The following is a 22,181-nucleotide window of genomic DNA, read 5'->3' as shown; positions in this document are numbered from 1 at the left end:
AATTGTAACAGGAGCTTCCTCTCAATATTTGATACAGCATTGCATTTTCTTAAAAAATCTTCTTCAGCGTGTCTGCTAATAGTTATGTGGTTTCTTTCGCGGGTGCTGAAAATTTTCAAAAATTAGATTGTGATGATAGTGTTTGCACAACTCTGTTATGTTACTAAATACTATTGAATTATACATCATAAATGGTTGGATTTTATAGGACGTGAATTATATCTCAATACAGCCATTAAATAAAAATGCTCTTCAATAAGATGGGACCCAAACAAAAAGGACATAGCCATAAAACACATAGCCACAATAAGTAATTGCATAATGGAACAAATATAAAAAGATGGTATGAGGCAAAAGAAGTCTTCTGGGAACCTCCACATACCCTGGAGACACAGTGATTTAGCACCACCACCAGGAATTGGCCTCTTAGCTCTGTGCTTGTCTCCAACAAGGCTGGAGTAAGTCCCTTTATAAGCTTGGCCCTCCCCTGGAATCTAAAGCCTTCTCAGTCTTCTGAATCAGCCTGCGAAGGACACGCAGAACCGCTGTATGGGCTCAGTAAGTAAAATTGTTTTGTTCAGTGAAAATGCTTAACGCTTGATGACTTGTGCTTTCTTATCCACAGGGAAGAATTTCCTCACAATGAGAATTAGATTAGGTAATGGGATGGTGGGCTGAGGATGGTAAAATTTGTAGAATTATTTATTCTTGGGAAATATGTAGAGAATGTGCATTTTGTTCTGCCTGGTATGGAATTGACAACCTGTTATCAGTCAAATGGTTTAATCAGCACGCTAATATATTTATCATGATCAGTGAACCTCATTTCTAAGTCCAGTGATTCTTACTAAAAAAGGAAAATTTACAAATTTTGACCACCCACTACATGCCAAATATTATATTAACACAGTATGTATCTAATCTTATAAATGAGGAAACTGGATCAAAGGAAGTCCACATTATTCGGAGATTTTATTGAAGCCAGAGTTATTGAGAACATGAGCAAAGGAATTAAAAAGAACTGGGTTAATCCCAGCTATGACATTTACCAGTTGTCGGGTGAACCTGGGCACGTTTCATAACTCTTCTGATGCACAGTTACTCAGTTTCTTTACAAAAAAAAGTGAATTTAAAAGGAATCTAATAATATTTGTCACACGGAGCAATAGTAAGAATGAAAAGAATGTTTATAAAGCACTTATCACAATAATGTTCACAGAACAAGTATCCAACAAATGGTAGCTATTGTTACGAGTATTCTCATATTTCTGTGTGAAATCTCAAATCTACTTAGTTTTTGAGCAAGAATCTGAACCCAGATTGGCCACACATGATATCCCTGCCTATGGCAAGAGGTTGGAGAATGATGATGGTGCTATATGGTCTAATTTGGCAGTTAAAGACAGCCACAAGCTACAGCTCCTAACAGTACAATGGAAGAAGAACATCATTGTGAGCTGAGTGGACAGGAAAATTAGTTGACTATAGCTCATTTCACACAAGAGAAAAATGTAAGTGCATGTACTAATAGATCAGAGAGGATGGGTTAGACAGATTTGAGGTGAAGATAGTACAAACAAGTAGACTGGGAGAATTTTGGTGCTTAACTCTAATATTATCCATTAGTCTCCCTTTAGTCTTTAATATAAAAATTGGATTTTTTTCAGTATAAGGGAAGTACAATGAAATTCAGCTTGAAGTATCCACTGCTACCAAATTGTTATTATTTAGCCTTCTCGTACAGACCTACTGTTGTCCACTCGGGTCTTTGACATTTCAGGAGTAGAGTCTCTGAAAAATAATGATTATTTTTTTGTAGGGGATAAGAGAAAGGGAGACCTTTTAGGGGGAGCAATTCCAATGAAATAGAATTACTAAGAATTTGATGCCGTTTTCTGATAAATGAAACAGAGGAGGAAGAGCCAGGTTTGGAACGGAGGAGGAAAGGAATTTGGTTGGTTCATATTGAGGTTAAAGTGGCTGAGGGAATATGGGTAGGGAGGTCCCTCAGGGGTAGATAAACTATTTTATTAAACTTTTTTTAGACACTGGAAGCAGAGAGTTTTGATTTTTTTTTCCTTTAAACTAGTGCTAGTCGTTTTTCTAAATTACAGATTTGAATGCCTGACTCTATTTCCACGTTTCATTACTACTTCAAGGTTAAGCCCAGAGACTCTGCCACAGCTTTAAAGATTCTGCTAACTTCAAAAATACAGAACTCAGGAGATGCCATAATTAGATTGCAGAATTATGAGTCATTTGGGGATATAAGTGCTATTTAAAGCCATGGGAATAAGTATTATATCTCAAGGAAAGCATATGGAGAGGAAGAAAAGAAAAGGAATTTCTTAGAAGAAAATCAGAATCATTTAGAACCCCACCAAACATAACACAGACAAAAAAACATTGACAAACAGGAAAAGGAAAAAAGAATAACCATCATTGAAGCTAATGAAGGATAACATTTAACAGAGGAGAAGGTCAACATTGCCAAAATTTCAGATGACAGAGAGAAAAACAAACCTGAAATTAAATTTTTGGACTTGACATTTAGAAGGTCACTGATGACATCACTTGGAGGATATTCTGAGTTACTAGAGAAAGAATACAGATTGTTTCTAAAAGTAAAGAAACAATAAACAAAGGCAGATTGTTCATCAGAGAATTTTTTTCTGTCCTTCATAAAAGATGTGTCAGGAAATTGAGGGGAAACAGGGTTTATGTCTTATATCCCTCACTAAGCACAGAGGCCAATTATGAGAGAGCTGTTCAATGTATCCTGGTTGAACTAAGCGTGTCGAGAATATCTATATAAAAGTGTGGGAAGCTGTCATCATTGAGTTGGAGTAAAACTTGAGTATTTTAGATTGCAAAAAGGAACCAATAGTACTAAACAAAATATTAAAGAAGGAAAGGAATTTTGTAGGAGTTAAATTTTTAGAGATGGTGAACGATTTGTTTATTTATTTGTAAAATATTTGGAAATGCCTGGCTCTTGATGCTGCTAAAATCTAACTTCATTATCCTTTCCATGGAATTTAAGGTCTTTGTAACTTAACCCACAGCTTCGTCTCTGACAGCACCTAGTCTGACATTTAAAGCTCCAATATGCCAATTCTCTTGTAGTCTTCCAACAAACTGGTTTATGTTGTCCTTTCATTCATGCCTCTGCTCGTGTTGTCCTTGTCCAGAGTGCCCTTATTCTGTGTCTTATCCTTGTGAGCTTACATTCATCTGTCAAAACTTTTCACAGTTTTAAATCTGTTAAGATTTCTTCAAACTGATTCCTTTTGACACTCAGGCAGGCATGTTCACATACTTCCATGCTCAGAATCTGTCCCTCCACACTATTTCTCTGTCTCATCTCTTAGATATACCTATCTCTGTACAATGCAGAACTAGGGGCATTTCTCTTTTTGCCTACAACTCTTCTGATAGGCACTGCACCTAATTCAGGGCCTGGCATGTAGTAGGTATTCCATATTAGTCACTTTTCATTTTCAAGAAGATTCACTAACCTCTTATTTAAAGATAAGGCTTTCAACCTAATAACCAGGAGGTTTTCAGCTCCTGACAACCTTTTTGGTTTTCTCTGGTACCAAACGACTATTGTTATACCCACTTCAAGACTCAGAGAGCTTGCTGTCTATATTTGCTATTGAACTTAACTAAGTATTTGTGATGGACAGTCAAGAGCTTAAGTGGAATTATTGGCTGTGAAAAGGAATCAGGAATACTCTGCCTCTGAGCCAGAATGAATGAGACCAGGGTGTGGAATGAAATGGTGGTAGAGTAAAGGGGAAGAAGGAATTTGAGTTCTCTGCTAGTTCTTTTCAGATCAGCCCAAACCATACCCTTGGTTTGGTTTGGTTTATGATATCTAAGCAAGATAAAGAAGAAAAAAAACTTCCAAGAAGACCAAAAATAGGCAATGAATAAACTGAATTGTTGAAATAATATAAAGGGAGCTATGAAGAAATTAGAAGAGAAATTATCCAGATAGAAGTTTAGTTATCTTTATTTCAGATTAAAATAAGAGTACATACAGTTAATTTATATTGTTTTGCAATTGTCAGATAAAGTCCAAATTTCAGTTGAGCCCTTCACCCAGGACAGTGCCATATACCCACCCCTACCTTGTATCTGATAGATGAGAGTTTACCACACACCCCTGTCACTCTGGGTAAATAAACTGTGGTATAGCTATACCATGACACACTATTTAGCCATACAGATAGATGGAGACTTTACATCTTTGGAATTTACCTGGAAGGATTTAGAAAACATCCTCCTAAGTAAAGTATCACAGAATGAAAAAAACAAGATTCCAATACTAATATGAAACTAGTACATGAACAACCACACACTCATATGAGAGAAGTTGAATGTTTTTAGATTATCACTTATAAAATTTTCTACAACTCTATGACAAAAACTACAACTCAATCATTTCATAGGAAATAAAAATCATTATAGACTGAATTAATTGACATATGTGAAGCTCCTCTCCACTTCCATAACCAGTTTTCCTATTCATCATTGCATGGTAGGTACTGAAGTTATTGCAAAACAGTTCTGCTCTTTCTCTCTTACTGAATCATAAACTCCTTAAAAGGGGTATTATTTGTATAATCCCTTCGTTTCTAACACAGCACTATGCAAAGAGTAGCTACCCAGTAAACGTCCCTGACAACACAAAAATACTGCACTCAAAGTGCTCAACACTTTTACATATACTATTCTAAAAGCCTTGGATTTCCTTTTTTTTTTAAACAATATTATATTTTATTTTTCTTTTTTTTACTAAGTGATAGCTGTGTACATTAATGCAAACATGGGGTACAGTGTAGTGTTTTCATATACAAGTTGAAATATTTTCATCAAACTGGTTAACATAGACTTTGTGTCATTTACTTAGTTATTGTGTTAAAACATTTATACTCTAGTTCTAGAAAAATTCACTTATACCCTTGTTAGACAGACCATATAGGTGATCTTTCTAATCACCCTCCCTCCACCCATCCACCCTTCTCCCCTCCCCTCCCCTACCTCCTCCCCATATTCTAGGGCTAGAATTAGGTTGTAGCTTTCATTTGAGAACTATAAATTAGTTTCGTAACAGGGCTGTGTACATTGGATACTTTTTCTTCCATTCTTGAGATACTTTGCTAAGAAGAACATTTTCCAGTTCCATCCATGTAAACATGAAGGAGGTAAAGTCTCCATCTTTCTTTAGGGCTGCATGGTATTCCACGGTGTACATATACCACAGTTTATTGATCCATTCATGGATCGATGGGCCCTTGGGCTAAGACTTGGATTTCTTTATCTTGATTTATATAAAACACAGAAATCTTCCAAGTACTGCCTTTTCTACAAAGCTTTCTCCAAAGACTACAAAACCACTGAATGCCCCTTTTATGTTAATTCTTTTTTATTGTTGCTTTGTTTTATTTTTTAAATTATTTTATTTTTAATTAACAAATAATTATGGGTGATACCATGTGATATTTTAATACATGTATTCATTGTGGAAAGATAAAATTAGGCTGATTAGCATACCCATCCCCTCAAATATTTATTTCTGTGGTAAGAACATTTAAAATCTTCCCATAGCTGTTTTGAAATATACGATACATTATTAACTATGAATCTCATTTCCATTATGCATGACCATCCTGAGGACATCTCCTTACTGTACACTTCGGTCTAAAGTTGTAGTTTACTTATTTGGCCACCTCATAAAACTTAACACCTTCTTTTTTCCCTCTAGTTTTCTGTTAATTTCAGATAAAATCTTTTTCTTTCTTTTTTATTTTACTAAGACTTCTTCAGTTGATCCCAAAGATCAACTTTATCAGAGTGACTGAGGGGTCTAGAAACATTCAGGTTCTTTCTCCTCCATGCTCTCCTTTATCAACCTTCCCATCAGCCAAGCAGTACTCTTTTTTTTTTTTTTTTTACCCTGAAGAATGGTTACCCTAACATTTCCATCTCATGCATACTTATCTGCCTAGTCTGCAATTATCTACTCAATGGAAAAAGAAAAAAGCAGGATGTTTGCAATCAAGTTATATTTTTTTCCCTCCAAACCAAAACAGTAGCATTCTAGTATGTATCTCCTAAGAAGTATGCCTTAACAGAATGGAGGCAATCCATTCTGGAGAAATTATCTTTACACAGATAGAAGACAGAACTATATTTGAACATGGCAGCACATTATATCAAGTGGGGAGCAGCAGTCTGTCCCTACACCTCTTGGTAAGTCAGTGTCCTAACTCTCCATGTCTCTCAATTTTGATGGCAGCTAACACATCATATAGGTCTCTTTAATGGCCAGATACTAAAAGCACCTGCATATTACTGTATTGGTGCTGAGCCATTGTCACTGCATATGTGTTATTTTGTATTATAAAGGATCTCTTCCTCAATATTGCCTGGCTTCCCAAATTGTCTATAAGTTTCTCTGCTTTTCACACTCATGGTCAATGCCACATTTCTGCTCCAATGTATTTTTCTCTGATGCCAACTCTACAGAAAAAAAGAATCTACTACTTCTTCATTACAATTTTAAAATTCAGAGAGGATGAAATATGATTGGCCAATTGGGGGTAAAATGTCTATTTTTAGTTCAGTCATCTGTGGCTGGAGGAGTGAGAGGAAAGGTCATATGGTACAAACATAGCTGTCAGCTACGAAAAATTGTGGACTGAGGCAAATTTTTACAAAAGCTACCTACTACAGCAGCTAAAGTAATACTTTCTATCAATTTAAATGAATCATTTGTATACTCACATTATATAGCCATCTTTGGTGGGTTTTCTGTTCAATGAAATAACATAAATTAAAATGATTTTTAATGATTAATACACAGGTATAGTTTTTTATTTCAGACCTTCATCCTCTTCTGTACTTTTAATCCAGCATGTCAGCTTTGCAGAACACCACTTCCCCTTCCATCATTTTCCTGCTAACTGGTGTTCCTGGGCTGGAAGCCTTCCACACCTGGATCTCCATTCCCTTCTGCCTCCTCTATATAACCGCCCTCTTGGGAAACAGCCTGATTCTCTTCATCATCATCACTCAGCCCAGCCTCCACGAGCCCATGTACTATTTCCTCTCCATGCTGTCCACCACTGACCTTGGCCTGTCCATATCCACTCTGGCCACCATGCTGGGTATATTCTGGTTCAATGCCAGGGAGATCAGCTTTAACGCCTGCTTGTCCCAGATGTTCTTTATTAAATTCTTCACTGTCATGGAATCCTCAGTGCTGTTGACCATGGCTTTTGATCGTTTTGTGGCCATCTCTAATCCCCTTAGGTATGCCACCATTTTAACTGACTATAGGATAGCTCAAATTGGAGTGGCAATTGTCATCAGGGGGACCCTTATGCTGACACCAATGGTAGCACTTCTTAAACGGCTGTCCTACTGCCGTAGCCACGTGCTGCACCACTCCTACTGCTACCACCCCGATGTGATGAAGCTCTCGTGCACGGACACCAGGATCAACAGTGCAGTGGGGCTGATGGCCATGGTCTCTACTGTTGGCGTGGACTCAGTCCTCATTCTCCTTTCTTATGTTTTGATCATTAAGACTGTGCTCAGCATTGCATCTTCAGAAGAGAGGAAAAAAACCTTCAGCACATGCATCTCCCATATTGTGGCTGTTGCTGTATTCTATATCCCCTTGATCAGCCTGTCCTTTGTTCACAGATTCGGGAAACGGGCCCCTGCCTATGTACACACCCTGATTGCTAACACCTACCTGCTGATCCCTCCTGTAATGAACCCCATCATCTACAGTGTGAAGACCAAACAGATACGGAGAGCTGTGATAAAAGTTCTCTGTTACAAAGAAACAAAATTATAGAATTCTAGCACTAGATGGACCCTGCAAGATGGCCTACTCTGAGTCATGTTATCAACTAAAAACAAACAAACAAAAAACTGGTGCCCATCAAGGCTAAAATGTCATTTCAATTTAAAGCTGAAAATTTAAAACATTGGCTAGTTTGACCACTCTGCTTTATAGATGAGGAGGGGTGGAAGCAGACGACTTGGAACAACCTAAAGCGTGAAGACTAGAACTTCTCCTCACCACTGCTTGGTCCAAAGGCAGTGTCTTCTATCCCTGCCAGCAGCCTTTCTGTTCTTACCTAGTCTGCTGCAGTCAGAAAGATACATTATGAAATGCCACTCCTTTGTGAGAAATGGTATTTTCTAACTAATGATAATTTGAACTAACATTTATTATTTCCTCTCTCAAGTCATGGTTCTATGGTTTTTTCACATGTATGAATACATTTTATGTTTAAAACATTATAAGGTAGTTACTTCTGTTACCAGTGAGAAAGTTGAGGCATAAAATGTTAAGTAGCTTGTGTAAACAGCTAGTAGGTGACAGAGCACATCCACACAGATTGACTCCGGGGTCCCTCTTTCTCTAAATGTTAATGCTGGCTTGCTGCCTAGAACACACAGGTTTGTAACTAGTTTATATACTTACATACACATTCATCCATGTAATTTGTGCTAGAAAACATAAAGAAGTTAAACAATAATTTAAAAACAACACAAAACTCTATCCTCTTGAAATTTTCAATCAAATTAAGAAAGAAAAGCCCAAATCAAAAATCTTCAAACCTCACAAAGATATTTCCACCTTATGATTTTTTTCAACTCAAGCATATTTCAGAATTGGAGCCCTGCCTTGACTTTGTGCCCCAGCAGAAACAGAAAATAATTATGAATTGCAAATGAATGACAGCTTGTGTCATTTACCTACAACTTTTTAAGTGTGTAACATAATTATCACATAATGACTTAACCCAGAAACTATTAACTATTTTTACATTGGGTATATCTATTAATTCTCAAAATTTGAAAGCATTTATTTCAAAGACACATTGATATCACTTATTTAAGGTGGACCCTATGGTGGGCATTAAGTCCAAGAAGAAAGTAGAAAGTAGTCATGCCTGTCTACAGGGAATTTAGTAAGTCATGACAGCACTGGCTATTTACTAATAAGGAAGATATCAAATTCCCAGCATATTTGAAACAATATTTTCAGTCTTAATTATCATTAGTCTTTATCACCATATGTTAGAAAGTCCCAGGACTCTGTTCTCAGACCTTTTTCTTTGTCATACTCCCATCTTTCTTCATCTTATGTAAAACACATATTTAAAACCATCTACATGCTAACAAACTCCCAATTAATGTCTACTCAAGAGTCATCCAGTGTCCTACATAGTAGTATCTCCACCTGTATGTTACATGATCATCTTAGACTCAACATGTCCAAAAACTATTCTAAAATTCCCATCAAGGGAAATAAATACAGGGTCACAACAGTCCTTCCTCACTCAGTGATTCTACCTTTCAGATTGTTGAGTCAAAACACTTGAGTTATGCCTGATGCCTTCCTGTCACTCCTATGTTACATCCAACTGTCAACAAATCTTAATGATGTTTCCTTCCCAAAAATGATAGCCAGAATTCAACCATTGCATACCTCCCCTGCTGCTGCCACCATGATACAAGCTGTTATCTCGTACCTGAAATATTATAATAACCTTCTGGTGGACCTTCCTCCATCCATGTTTGCTTTAGATTCTATTCCCCCTATAGCAGTTAGAGTAATTGTTTCAATACATAGGCAGGTAACATTCAACATGCTCCAATGGTCTCCTGTGTTACTCAGGGAAATTTTACAGTCATTGTAACAGTTTGTAAGGACCTATATGATCTGACTTCTCTCCAGCATCCCAACTTCATATCTACTACTCTCGCCATGATGCACTCTGCCACACTAGCCTCCAAATATTTTTTTTTTTTGCAGTTTTTTATCCAGGGCCAGGATTGAACCCGCCACGTCCAGAATATGGGGCCAGCACCCTACTCCTTTGAGCCACAGGCGCCACCCCCAAATGTTTTCTTAAGCTCACTAAGAATACTCCAACATCAGACTTCACACTTTGTTTGCTTCACCTGGAATGTTCTTCCCCCAGAGACCCACAGAGTTTACCCATCACTTCATGCAGGTCTTGGCTCAAGTGTACTGGTTCAAGTTACTACAAGGCATTGATGTTATAAAAATAATATCAATGACAGCATGTCTCCTTCAATCCCTATCTGCATTCACTTTCATCCTTACCTGCCTTGTTTTCAATCTTTAGCACTTCTACCCCCCAGCATATAGCATATGTGTTTATTTCTTTTCTTGTCTTCCCATCACAAGATAAAGATTTCGAGGGTAAGGAATTTGTTTCATTCATGCCGTCTCCCATCCTCTAAAACAGAGCCTGCCACATGGTAAAACCTAATACAATGTTTTCGTGATCTGGCTCCATTTAGCTCTCCAGCTTCATTGTTTCCCCTCTGTATGATGTTCCGGGTACAACAAATGACTTACACTTCTTTCATCCTGAATGCCCTTTGCATGAACTCTTTCTTCTGCCCATAGCACTTTCACTGTCTGCTTCTGACTTCAGGTGGAAGTGACTCCAACTTTTCCTGGCCTCTCCAGGGTTCCCGGTGCCTTTTCCAGGTTCTCCTGCAACACCTTGTCTTTCTTTCTCACTGCAACCCCTTCTATGCTGTTTGTACCCTTCTCCCCTACAGGAGACTCTGAGCTCACTTCTCAAGATCAGGGACTGAGTCTTAGTCAATGTTGTTTTCACAATTCTATCTGTAGTGTCTGGCCCATAGTAGCTTTTAATCTTGACTAAATTAATGAATAAATAAGCAGCATCTTTAATATGTAAGGCTCTGGATGGCATACAAGACAACAAAGTTATTCAATAAGAAGGTTCTTCTTAGTTTCTCCAGATATATTTTCATGAGGATACACATTTTGAAGACTACTCTCCCAGGTGCTGCCCTACTATAGGAAAAGTTCACTCTGATTCATATGGCCTAACACAGCCTCACCTTAATCTTGTACAGTCTTCCTTCACCCTCTTTCCAACATAAACCTTTCCTTATGAATGTTTTCTTTCCTTATGAATGAATGAGACACTAATGAATGTAAGTAAAAACAAAAAGTGTTAGGAGGCCATTATAAAGAGGTGATTTATATTTTGAACAAACTGTCAGTCTATTTCAATGTGTTTCTGCCCCCTTCTCTTCTCTCACCTGCACCCCATGGATCATCCTTCTTACATTCCCCCAACTGACAGTGCGGCAAAAATAAAAATCTGAAGAAATTACAGACAGGTCTAAGATGAAAAGATTGGAGTGCTGAACTGATGAGGGTTTACAGACTAAATTTTGTTTGTGTTTGTTTGTTTCCACATACTACGTGGGGTATGGAGAAAGGGAGGTGTGAAGGAAAAAGAAAACATAGGGCTGGAGAAGAAGAATGCAGATACTCAGAGTCCTAAAAATGGGGAAGAGATAAAGGAACTTCAACCTTAAGGACCAGGCAACTTTCGTGTAGGAAGGTGTGGGTGGTTATATATTGATGCTAGTATCAATATATATTCATAATAGTATTGAGTACAAATGCATATAAATGTGCAAAAAAGAAGGACCAGACAACTGAGATAGTCACAGAACTTCTGCAGATTTTTCTCCCCACCTTATCCCATGCATGCTAACCTGGGGACAGTCCTACTGTCCAACAATCCTGGAAACTTGCATCACTAGTAGGTGGGCAGTTCAGACACTCTGAGAATGAGTGGGTTGCAGAGCGAATGGTATGCATTGACCAAGGTGAATAAGCTCAAAATGAATTGAGGACTTCCCTAAAAGCCAGAGGACTAGTAGTTACATGGCTACTGCTAAAGCTACTTGGACATGATGGTAGTGGTGAAGATGGAAATAAGAGGAAATATTCGAGATATTTTTAGAGGGAAAAGCAGGCAAGATTTTTGGATAACTGAATGTGATGGATAAGGAAAAAATATGTATTTCCAGTTTCTAGCATAACCATCTAACACACACATCTGGTTGTGATGTCCCTGCTTAAAAATATGTGTTCACCTCCCAAATCCTTCAGCTCACAAGGATGTGACACTGGGTCACATCCATTGACCTTTCCAATGTCTCTCTTTCCTTTTGGGGTTACCACTAAGTTCCAGCCAAGCCACACTACTAACAGTTCTTCCACAGAAAATTCTGTTTCTTTCCTGCATGACTTTCTCTCTGCTGAAATACCCCTTTTAGGGTCTATGCCATGCCTACATTAATACCTCCTCTCAGGTTCTCATAGAAATCTGTGGCATTTGCTGCTTTTCCTTGCTATATGGCTGACAGTGGGAACTTGATTTAGTCTGGAGAGTGGATAAAGGTTGTTAAGAGACCTACACATGTGAGCACAGGAGTTGTGGTAGAAGCAGTGGGCTCCTTGAGTTTGTTCCCCCTGGACAGGAACAGCGGGAGGCCTGTGGGAGCAGCACACATGTAGACATGGAGATGTTGTCCCTCTGTCTGCTGAGTCCCTGGAGCATCAGCTCATACTCCCACAGCTGCTCCCATGGGCCTTCCAAGCAGCACTATATATAAAACAGTCTAGTCTGATCCAGAAAGGGAAACCAGCTGCAGCTGCTCGCTCTCAATAGGACGACTGCACATTCTCAGGTGAGTGCACCTTCGCCTGGGGTCTGGCAGCCCAAGGCTCTTGACATGCTAAGGGACCTGAAGACCCTCAAAACTGCTTCATGATAGGGTGGGGAGAAGCCCTTTTGGTTCTATCTATACTTTCAGGGGCTGGGAAAATACATCACAGAGCCTTAGCTAACAATCCAGAAAGGCAGGTGAATGCGGCAGCTACACTCAAACACAAAAAGAAGTTGCAATTAGGTCTAGAAAGGAGTCACTTTTGGTAGGAGGCCAGATGATGTGGGAATGAAACATGTGGTATTCTGGGGTAGGCACCCTGGGAGATGAGCTAGAGATGGCCCAAAGTCTTAGAGTTAGGTAAGGAAGTGCAGGTGCCAGTAAAGTGGAAAAGGGGCTCTGCAGAGAGAGAAGTCAAAAAGTACCTGACTCTATAGCCAGTGGAGATCTTTGTTGTCTCAGCACTACGTGCAATATTGTAGGCAAAGTCCATGAGAAAGTGGAACTATGTGACAGTGTTTTCCCCTCCATGCTTGCCCTTCTCTTCACCATATGTCCTCTGTCTCTTAGACACGGTGGTCTTGTGATCTGGGCTCTCGCCAGGGAAGGTTCCTTAGCTTAGTCTCATAATTTTCAGCATAGTTTGTTTAGATTCCTGCATCTACTTCCCCAAACTATCTCTGTGATGGACACAGAGATAGATGGATGGATACAAAATACAGGCTATCTTGTATCTCACTAAAGGATGCAATTATGTGCCTCAAAAAAGGTTTTTCATGTTCTAACACCACATGGGAGCCAAACTTGGGATTAATATTTGTCAAGGAGAATAGATGTTATGTCTGCAGAAGTTCTGAGGATGGAGAAAAGCAAACAGAGACAGAAGTGTGGCTTTTGTCACCTTTGAACCCTGAATCTGTTCTGCCTTGCTTATCCAGGGGGAAGATGGGAAGAATCTAATTCAAATCTCTAAGTACTCATTTTATCATGTTGTGTTTTAAAATCACGGTTTTCTAAACCTGCTCCATTAAGGTGAAATTGAAGGGTATTTCTCAGCTGCAGTAAGGACCCAGGTGAGGCATGAGGAAGCATCCTAGGAGGAATAGACAGGTTAGCCTGAGTACCATCAATGAAGACACCTGCAGAGTTTGTTTCCAAGAGTCAGAGCTACTGCTTGCACACAAGCTGTTGGTTCTTTAGAGACAATTAGCTCTAAAGAACAGGGCACATACGGTACCTAGCAGAGACTGATGCAGTTAGAATCCAGGTGTTTAGGTGGGGTTAGAGAGTAGGAACAAAGCAACACTGGATGCCTAGAAAAGAAATATCTCCCCTGACATGAATGACTTGTTGGTGAAGGTTCCAGGAAAGACAAAGCTCTAGGAACATGATTGTATAATCAGTAAATCTCTCCCAAAGCCAAGACTCAGCTGTCTTTGGGAACAAGGGACGTGGCATTGGAGACACTTTGTAGGTACCCACCAGACAGGAGCAAAACAAAGAGCTTTTACAGGAACCAGACTAGACAGCTAGGATCTGCCGGAGGCCACATGTCCTGCCAGCACCTTGTCTCTGAAGAAGACACAAGAAGAAGCCACTACCTTTGATTTTATGACCCCTGATGAGTTCCCTTTGATCTTTACGAGATTGACTTTTGGTGTTTTTTTTCTTAGTTTTTGTTTGTTTGTTTGTTTTCTTTCTTTCTTTTTAATTGCTGTTGTTTCTTTTTCCCCTTTCTGATGTTAGATCTGAGGACCTGGAATCCTGAACATTTGCAAAGTATCTCCTATCCCCACTGCCTTGGAACAACCATTATTCCCTTTTCTAATTCCTATTCATGTTTTAAGACTAAACAGAAGGATCATCTTTTCCAGAAAGATTCCTCTGATCATGCCTCTCCTCCCTTTCATTAAAGGAGCACCATATGCTAGGATTTACTGCAGTCTTCTATTATATTGGTTACTTGTCTATTTTCCACCTTAAGCGACTCATCTAGAGAGCAAGGGAAATGTCATCTCTGTATCAGTGTCACCTAGAAAATAGCCTTGAACATAGTAGGTCATATACATAAATTATTATAGAGTAAATGAATAAGTGAAAAAGGGTAGGAGGAGAGGGAGGCAGGAAGGAAGGGGAGAGAAGTACAAAAACAATCCTATCTGAAGGGGTCCCCAAAAGAGATACCCAGTATCTCAACAATGAAGATATGGACCAAGATGAAGCATCTGAGGGAGTTTGGAAGGTCAACATTTGGAGATGAGCATTAGTTGCCCCAGGTTCTCTTTTAACAATTTGAATGAATGTTGAAAGTAGTGATTAAAAAATAAATTGAGCTGTCACATTTCCCCTTTTAGAAGAGGGCCTTAGAGTTTATGAAAGAGCCTAAGTGGGAATGGGAGAAAAGAGAAGAGGAGAAAGAGCTAGGATTCCCAGGTCTCTGAGAAGCTCTCTGATTGTGCCCCATATCCCTGCAGGCTGCCAGTACAGCTTCACCTTCACCCAGTTCCACCTTCTTAGTGCCAGCTATGAGTTCCTGCAACTTCACACATGCCACCTTTGTGCTTATCGGTATCCCAGGACTAGAAGAATCCCATTTCTGGATGGGCTTCCCACTCCTTTCAATGTATGCTGTGGCTCTGTTTGGGAACTGCATCGTGGTCTTCATCGTCAGATCAGAGCGCAGCCTGCACGCTCCCATGTACCTCTTTCTCTGCATGCTGGCAGCCATCGATCTGGCCTTGTCCACATCCACTATGCCCAAGATCCTTGCCCTCTTCTGGTTTGACTCCCGGGAGATTAGCTTTGAGGCCTGCATTACCCAGATGTTCTTTATCCATGCCCTCTCAGCCATCGAATCCACCATCCTGCTGGCCATGGCCTTTGACCGTTATGTGGCCATCTGCCATCCACTGCGCCATGCTGCAGTGCTCAACAATACAGTAACAGCTCAGATTGGCATGGTGGCTGTGGTCCGTGGGTCCCTCTTCTTTTTCCCACTGCCTCTGCTCATCAAACGACTGGCCTTCTGCCACTCCAACGTGCTCTCACACTCCTATTGCGTGCACCAGGATATGATGAAGTTGGCCCATGCAGACACATTGCCCAATGTGGTCTACGGTCTTACTGCCATTCTGCTGGTCATGGGTATGGATGTCATGTTTATTTCCTTGTCCTATTTTCTGATAATAAGAACGGTTTTACAACTGCCTTCAAAGGCAGAGCGGGCCCGGGCCTTTGGAACCTGCGTGTCACACATTGGAGTGGTTCTGGCCTTCTACGGGCCACTGATTGGCCTCTCAGTGGTACACCGCTTTGGAAATAGCCTTGATCCCATTGTGCATGTTCTCATGGGTGATGTCTACCTGCTACTGCCTCCTGTGATCAATCCCATTATCTATGGTGCCAAGACCAAGCAGATCCGAACACGGGTGCTGGCTTTATTCAAGATCACCTGTGACAAAGACCTTCAGGATGTGGAAGGCAAGTGACCCTTACCAGTGTACCTCACCTTATCTGTACTGTTTGATTTATATAATGTTACCTAACACTAGCTTAATTCCAGTTTCCGATAAGCACATTAGTGTATTTCTCTGGCTGGAATAGTGAACTAAAGTATGGTCCATCTACTTCATAGAATATTGTGTGGAATAATACATATCAATGGAATATTATGTGGTTTAAAGACTGCTATAAAATAAAATATGGTTATAATGTAAAGAAAAACAGTGAAGATACATAATTATAACTTACTTGAAAAATACAGTATGTCTTGAAGGAAATGTACTCAAATTACTAATTATTTTGTTTTGTCCCTACTTTCTAAATGTCCTTATGATGGAGGTATTATTTAGCTAACGTGTACAACCTTTTACATGGGGAAAACTGAGCTGATAGTTTATAAAAGGCAGGTCTCGCTGTGATCCTCCCAGCTGGTTTGTTATACATTACCTAGACATTTATATAAACCCTTAATAATAACACTTATGAACATATCATGTGTACTTTCAATGTTCTGGGAACTACTATGCGTGCTGTATGGGTTTTATATGATATTTACAACTTTATGGGGTAGGGACCATTTTTTGTCTCCTCATCACAGGTGCAAGAAATGAAGCTTATATTAGCAGGGGAACTTAACTAAATCACAAACTTGTGGGTTCTGTGCCAAGATTTGAAATTAAATTTGATCATTGAATACAGTTAACTACCACGTTATATTGCTTCCTTTGTGACATCTGCCGTTTATTTCCTCAGCCTATATGAATCCTCTGTTTTCTCTCTGCCGTGTGCTAAGATTGATGGCTTTGTATTTGTGCTGAGCGATAACCCTGCCCTAGCTGTGAGCAACACACTCAAATTATCCTTCGTGTTTTATAACCATTTCTCATGGTCTAATTGCCTTCTTTCCAGAAGCAGGGAGAATGTTTTTGTCTGTTTATCGCTTATATCTCAATGATGTCTTCCCTTTTTAGTGTTCCCTGTACCTGTCAAACATTTTTAATGTGCAGTACATAATACTGTCTGAGTTTTAACTTAAGTAGAAGATAAAATAAAATTTTAAGTTTTGCTAAGTGTTACGCTTGTTGCTTTTACATTTGTAGAATCCTATAAACCAGAATCAGAGATCTGAGAGGTTCCTAGTCATCTTTCTCACTGGTGCAGGTGTTCTGAACAGGTATTATTGGTGCAACCGCAAAGATGCTGAATGAAGCTGATAACTGACTTTCATATGCCTAAGAACATTGCCATATTGGCAATTTAATAAATAGTTCACCTCTTTCTCTCCAATTCCTTACTCTCTCCCACTACAGCCCAAGTTGTTTATAATCTATTCCTTTCTTCCCTCCCCTTCCCCCTGCACTAAGATTTTTGACTTTTAAAAATGGTCCAAAGACTTCTATTCCAATGTTCATAGGAGCATTATCCACAATAACCAAAAGGTGGAAACATCTCAAATGTCCATCGATAGATGAATGAATAAAAACAAGGTGATGTATACATGCTATGAAATATTATCCAACCTTAAAAAAGATATAAAACTCTGGCACATGCTGCAACATGAATAAACTTTAAATCATGCTAAATGAAAGACTCCAGACACAAAAGGACAAATGTTTTATGATTCCACTTATATAAAGTACGTAGGATAGGCAAATTCATAGAGAAAAAAAGTAGAATACAGGTTACCAAGAGCTGAGGGGAGGGGAAATGGGGAATTATTACTTATTGAGTACCAAGTTTCAGCGTGGAATGATGGAAAACTTCTGGAAATGGATACTGGATATGATTGTACAACAGTATGAACGTATTTAAAGCCAATGAATTATATGCTTAATGTGTAAAATGGTAATTTTATATTATTTATGTTTTAGCACAATAAAAATATCACCAAAAATAATGTAACAATTTCATCAACAATTTTATATCAAGAACATGTTGAAAAGATTGTATTTTGAATATGCTGTGTTAAAATTATTTATCAAGGTTTTTTTTTTTAAAAGACACTCAAAGGGTATTATATTTAGTCCAAAGTAATAAAGTTTTAATGGTAGAACTACCACGGCTGTAACAAGCCCATTATTTTTAGTGGCAATTTTTATAGTCTTCAAGCTCCATCATGATGGACTCCAAATGTGTATGCATCTCATCACAGAGCCCAAGGATGAGCAAATGGAAGGGGAGGACAAGACACAAGAGTTCCTGTCACTGTACACACTTAGGTGAGTCACATTTCCTCTGCTGCTTTTTTCTATCTATAACCTTATAGTAGACTTAATTTCTCAGATAAAAATACAGAAAAGAGAAGAAAAAAACTTCCAACTATACTTTGAAGATCTTTCTATGACTATCATTTAATAATTTAGAAAGAACTTATGGATTGGAATAATAAAGTTATGATCATGCAGATGAGACAAAATCATATGACTTCGTGATGAGTAGTACTATGTGTTCACTTGACTGGGCCACAATGCTTAGCTATATAGTCAAAAATTTTCTGCATATTTCTATGAGGGTATTTTCTTGTATGAGATTAACATTTTCATGAAAGGGCTTTACCCAGGTAAAGAAAATTTCCTTCCATAATGCGAGTAGGTCTCAGCCAGTTAGTTGAAGGCCTTAATAAACCAGACAGAATTCTGCTTATGAATGTGGCATGAGGACTTAACTACAGTGTAGCTCTTCTTGAGCCTCCAGCCTAGTGGTCTACCCTGCATATTTTGGACTTAATTAGCCTTGATAATTGTGTGAGCCAATTCCTTATCATAAATCTCTTTATCATCTATCTATCTATCCATCCATCTATCTATCTATCTCTTTGGTTCTGTTTTCCTAAAGAAACTCGACTAATATATACCTAAAAATTGAACAAAGGGAAAAATCATCCCTGTGAGTAGCTAAGCTGCAAAGACAAGAGTGAAAGTTGAAAGAAAAGTCATAAAGACTATGACATGTAAAAGATGAAATTAACTGTACTAGACCAATCTGTGGTAGGCCTCACAAACTATCCAAGCTCAAATTCTTTTAACACCAATTTGTTCAGACCACATGTTTCAGGGCCAAGTACCAATTGATCCAATAGGAACTCTGGGTGGACTCATCTGTGCTAAAAATATCCCACTCCTGAAAACCCCCTTCCCAAACCATCTCATGACTAACCGTAGACCATCATGCTCTATAAATATACTTCCTTAACTCTCCTTTTGAAACAAGTTAAGGTCCTTTTGATATGATCATCTTAGCAGCAGCAAACCAATAATCTAACTTTATCTCACTACGAATATGTCCCTGGTAGTCTTTAACTGGTGGATTTTAGCAAAATTTATGTGAAAACTCTCTTAAGAGTGAAGCAATGAATTATCTAAGAAATACTTAGTGTCTTGATTTTGGTTTCCCAGAAACAAGGGCTTGGGTAAAGCCCTTTGATTTGGGTGAAGGTAATATAATTAAGAGATGCATCTAGTAAACAGAAATGAGGGAGTAAAGACAGTGATTCAGTGAGGAAGAAAATTCAATACAGCATCATTACCAAGAGTGCTATGGTGGACAGTGAGCCTTTGACTCTACTATGACCTCTATGAAGAATGTTTGGGGTGGGTCAGGCACAGTGGCTCATGCCTATAATCCTAACACTCGAAGAGGTCGAGACAAAGTGGATTGCCTAAGTGCAGGAGTTTGAAACCAGCTGAGCAAGAGCAAGACCCCATCTCTTAATAAAAGTGGCTAGGCATTATGGTGGGTACCTGTCATCCCAGCTACTTGGGAGGCTGAGGCAAGAGGCTCACTTGAGCCTAGAAGTTGCTGTGAGGTATGACGCCAGGGAGCTAAGTGAGAGTCTGACTCACCAAAAAAAAAAAAAAAAAAAGAATGCTTGGGGCAATTTTCTATCCAAAGGGTGGAGAAAGTCTTCTGTCCATCTACTCTTATCCTCCTTTGACTAAAGGTTGTTGCTGGAGTTTTAACTCCATTGCATTTTCAATGTGCATCTGTTCCTATGGTTTTGAAGAAAACCCCAAAGTGGAAAAGCCCAGAGAAAGGGAAACTACCTGCAGTAGGAAATAGAATGAATGAAAGTGTCTGTCACAGCTGCAGATGAAGTCACAGGTGGGCCAAGGAGGTGGGACATGGGATGCATAGAGTACCTGCTCTACCTGGGTTGGGGGTGGGGGGCATAAAGTTTTGAGAAATCTATAATTTGATGTCTACTGCATTTAACACTACTGAGTATTGAGAGCTTACTGTCCATCCTCTGCTATAATATCTTACTTTCATAATTGTCAAAACAAACATTTGGGACGATGGCCATCTTATAGACTAGGAAACAGAGGTACAATTGAGAGTTATGTAATACAATCAGAGTGACTTGATAGCAAATGGCAGGGTCCAGAGTTGAACCCAGGTCTCTCTGACTTCTGAGTCTTCTCTTTCACACTTCATTGAGCAGAACTGTAGTCTGACCTGGAAGGCAGGCATTGGTCCAGGCAAGTGATGATGGATCCTGGGAAAAGACATCCTCTGTAAGGGAAGGCTTTCCATAAGTGTGTTCCTCCTGCGTACGTCTGTTTTTCCAGCTGAAACATGGGTGACAGGGTAACATTTTCTTTTAGAGACCAAAGATATTTCAGCCAGAGTCCCAGCATTGTTTGCTTTTCAAGTTCCCATGTCTTTTCTGTAAAATAAAAAAGAATATCAGAAAGATAGCCTAATCTGTTTCTACTCCCACAGTTTCTACCTCGTGAAGTGATGTGAAATTTTATTTTTCTTTTTTGTAACTGTTTTATTGAAGTCTGGTTCACAGACTTTAATGTACACATCTTGATGTGTTTGAATATAAGTACACACACCTGAAACAATCAGTGTAATCACTGTAATAAACTTATCCGTCACCTCTAAACTCTTCCACCTCCTTTATTGTTGCTGTTGTTGATTTTTCCTTTTGTGGTAAGACCATTTAACAAATCCACTCTTTTAACAAATTTGTAAGTATCCAATACAGTAATGTTAATCAGAAGCAGTGTGTTGAGTTGCTTTTAAAGCAGTGGTTCTCAACCTGTGGGTCATGGCCCCTTTTTAACAATGAAAATACATTGCAGCATAAGGAAGGTGGAGAACCCCTGTTTTAAAGAAATGTCTCTCTCCTACCTCATACCACATGCCCCTAATGCAGACCCAGAGAGAACCAGAACAGCAGGGGCTGGGAACACAAGTTTAGCCTTTCCTGGGCTCTATATGGAGTCCTACAGAGTCCTAGGAGGGAATCTAGGAGCTCTGAGCTATATTACCTGTTTAGTCAATAAGGGGGTGACCTTACTTAATTCACATAATCCCTTTGAACTTGCTATTAAAAATGGTGATTGAATTAGATAATATAAAAATCCTTCCCCATTCTCAATATGATGTTCTCTGAATACCATTAAGAAGCCACAGACAATTCCAAAGGGCCTGTAAGACCGACCCTGGGACCTGCTTAGGAACTGCCCTTTGTGCCACGTGAGAAAGCCAGCCCTCTTCCCTGTGGCCACACCTGTTTGCCCAAACAGCATTTTTCCACTTGATCTCCTGCCGAATTAGGACTCTTTCCAAAAATTAAAACAGTTCTCAAAGATGGGGATTTTCCACACCAAGAGGTATTCACGGGCTCTCTATAAGAAAACATAGTCCAAAGGAAGGAACAGATAGTTCTGTGACGCATCAAGTCAATTTATGCTTTGTGAAGCTGACTTTCCTTATCTGTTTATTAGGGATGGTACCTACCCTCAGTGATTTTGTGAAAGTTATTTGCAATGATCCATGGACAAAGCTCACCACAGTATCACCAGCTGGTGATATTTACACGGAGGCCACATGGGGTTGAGGGTGTAAATAGTATAATTTTTTTTTCATAGTATAAATTCAAATACATCCTTATTATTACTACAGAAGGGGAACAGAGGAACCAGGTAACAATCCCTGCCTCACAGTAGTAAAAGAGGAAATAGAAATGTGTGTTAGTACTTGTGACAAGCAAGCCACACAGATTTTCTTAAAGCACTCAGCTGGTTACATAAGTCTGGGAGCTCAGAGTTTAGGAACTTGGCTGGCATGGTCACTCTCTCTCTCTCTCTCTCTAACAC

The 22,181-nt window shown here is 39.2% G+C and overlaps 1 protein-coding gene across 1 annotated transcript; it reads left to right on the top strand.

The window, feature by feature from the left end:
- The first annotated feature begins 366 nt into the window (after positions 1 to 366).
- Positions 367 to 16,281, top strand: LOC100954749 (olfactory receptor 51E2). Its single transcript, XM_003780958.2, has 2 exons — positions 367 to 558; positions 15,045 to 16,281. Exons 1-2 carry the CDS (start codon positions 550 to 552, stop codon positions 16,056 to 16,058), a joined length of 1,023 nt encoding a protein of 340 aa, XP_003781006.1. The 5' UTR covers positions 367 to 549; the 3' UTR covers positions 16,059 to 16,281.
- The last annotated feature ends 5,900 nt before the right edge of the window (positions 16,282 to 22,181 follow it).

The sequence above is a fragment of the Otolemur garnettii genome, unplaced genomic scaffold, assembly GCF_000181295.1.
Source record: "Otolemur garnettii isolate 467f Iridium unplaced genomic scaffold, OtoGar3 scaffold00001, whole genome shotgun sequence".
NCBI lineage: Eukaryota > Metazoa > Chordata > Mammalia > Primates > Galagidae > Otolemur > Otolemur garnettii.
Note: the sequence above shows the minus strand (reverse complement) of the source record. Positions and strands in the feature narration are given on the sequence as shown.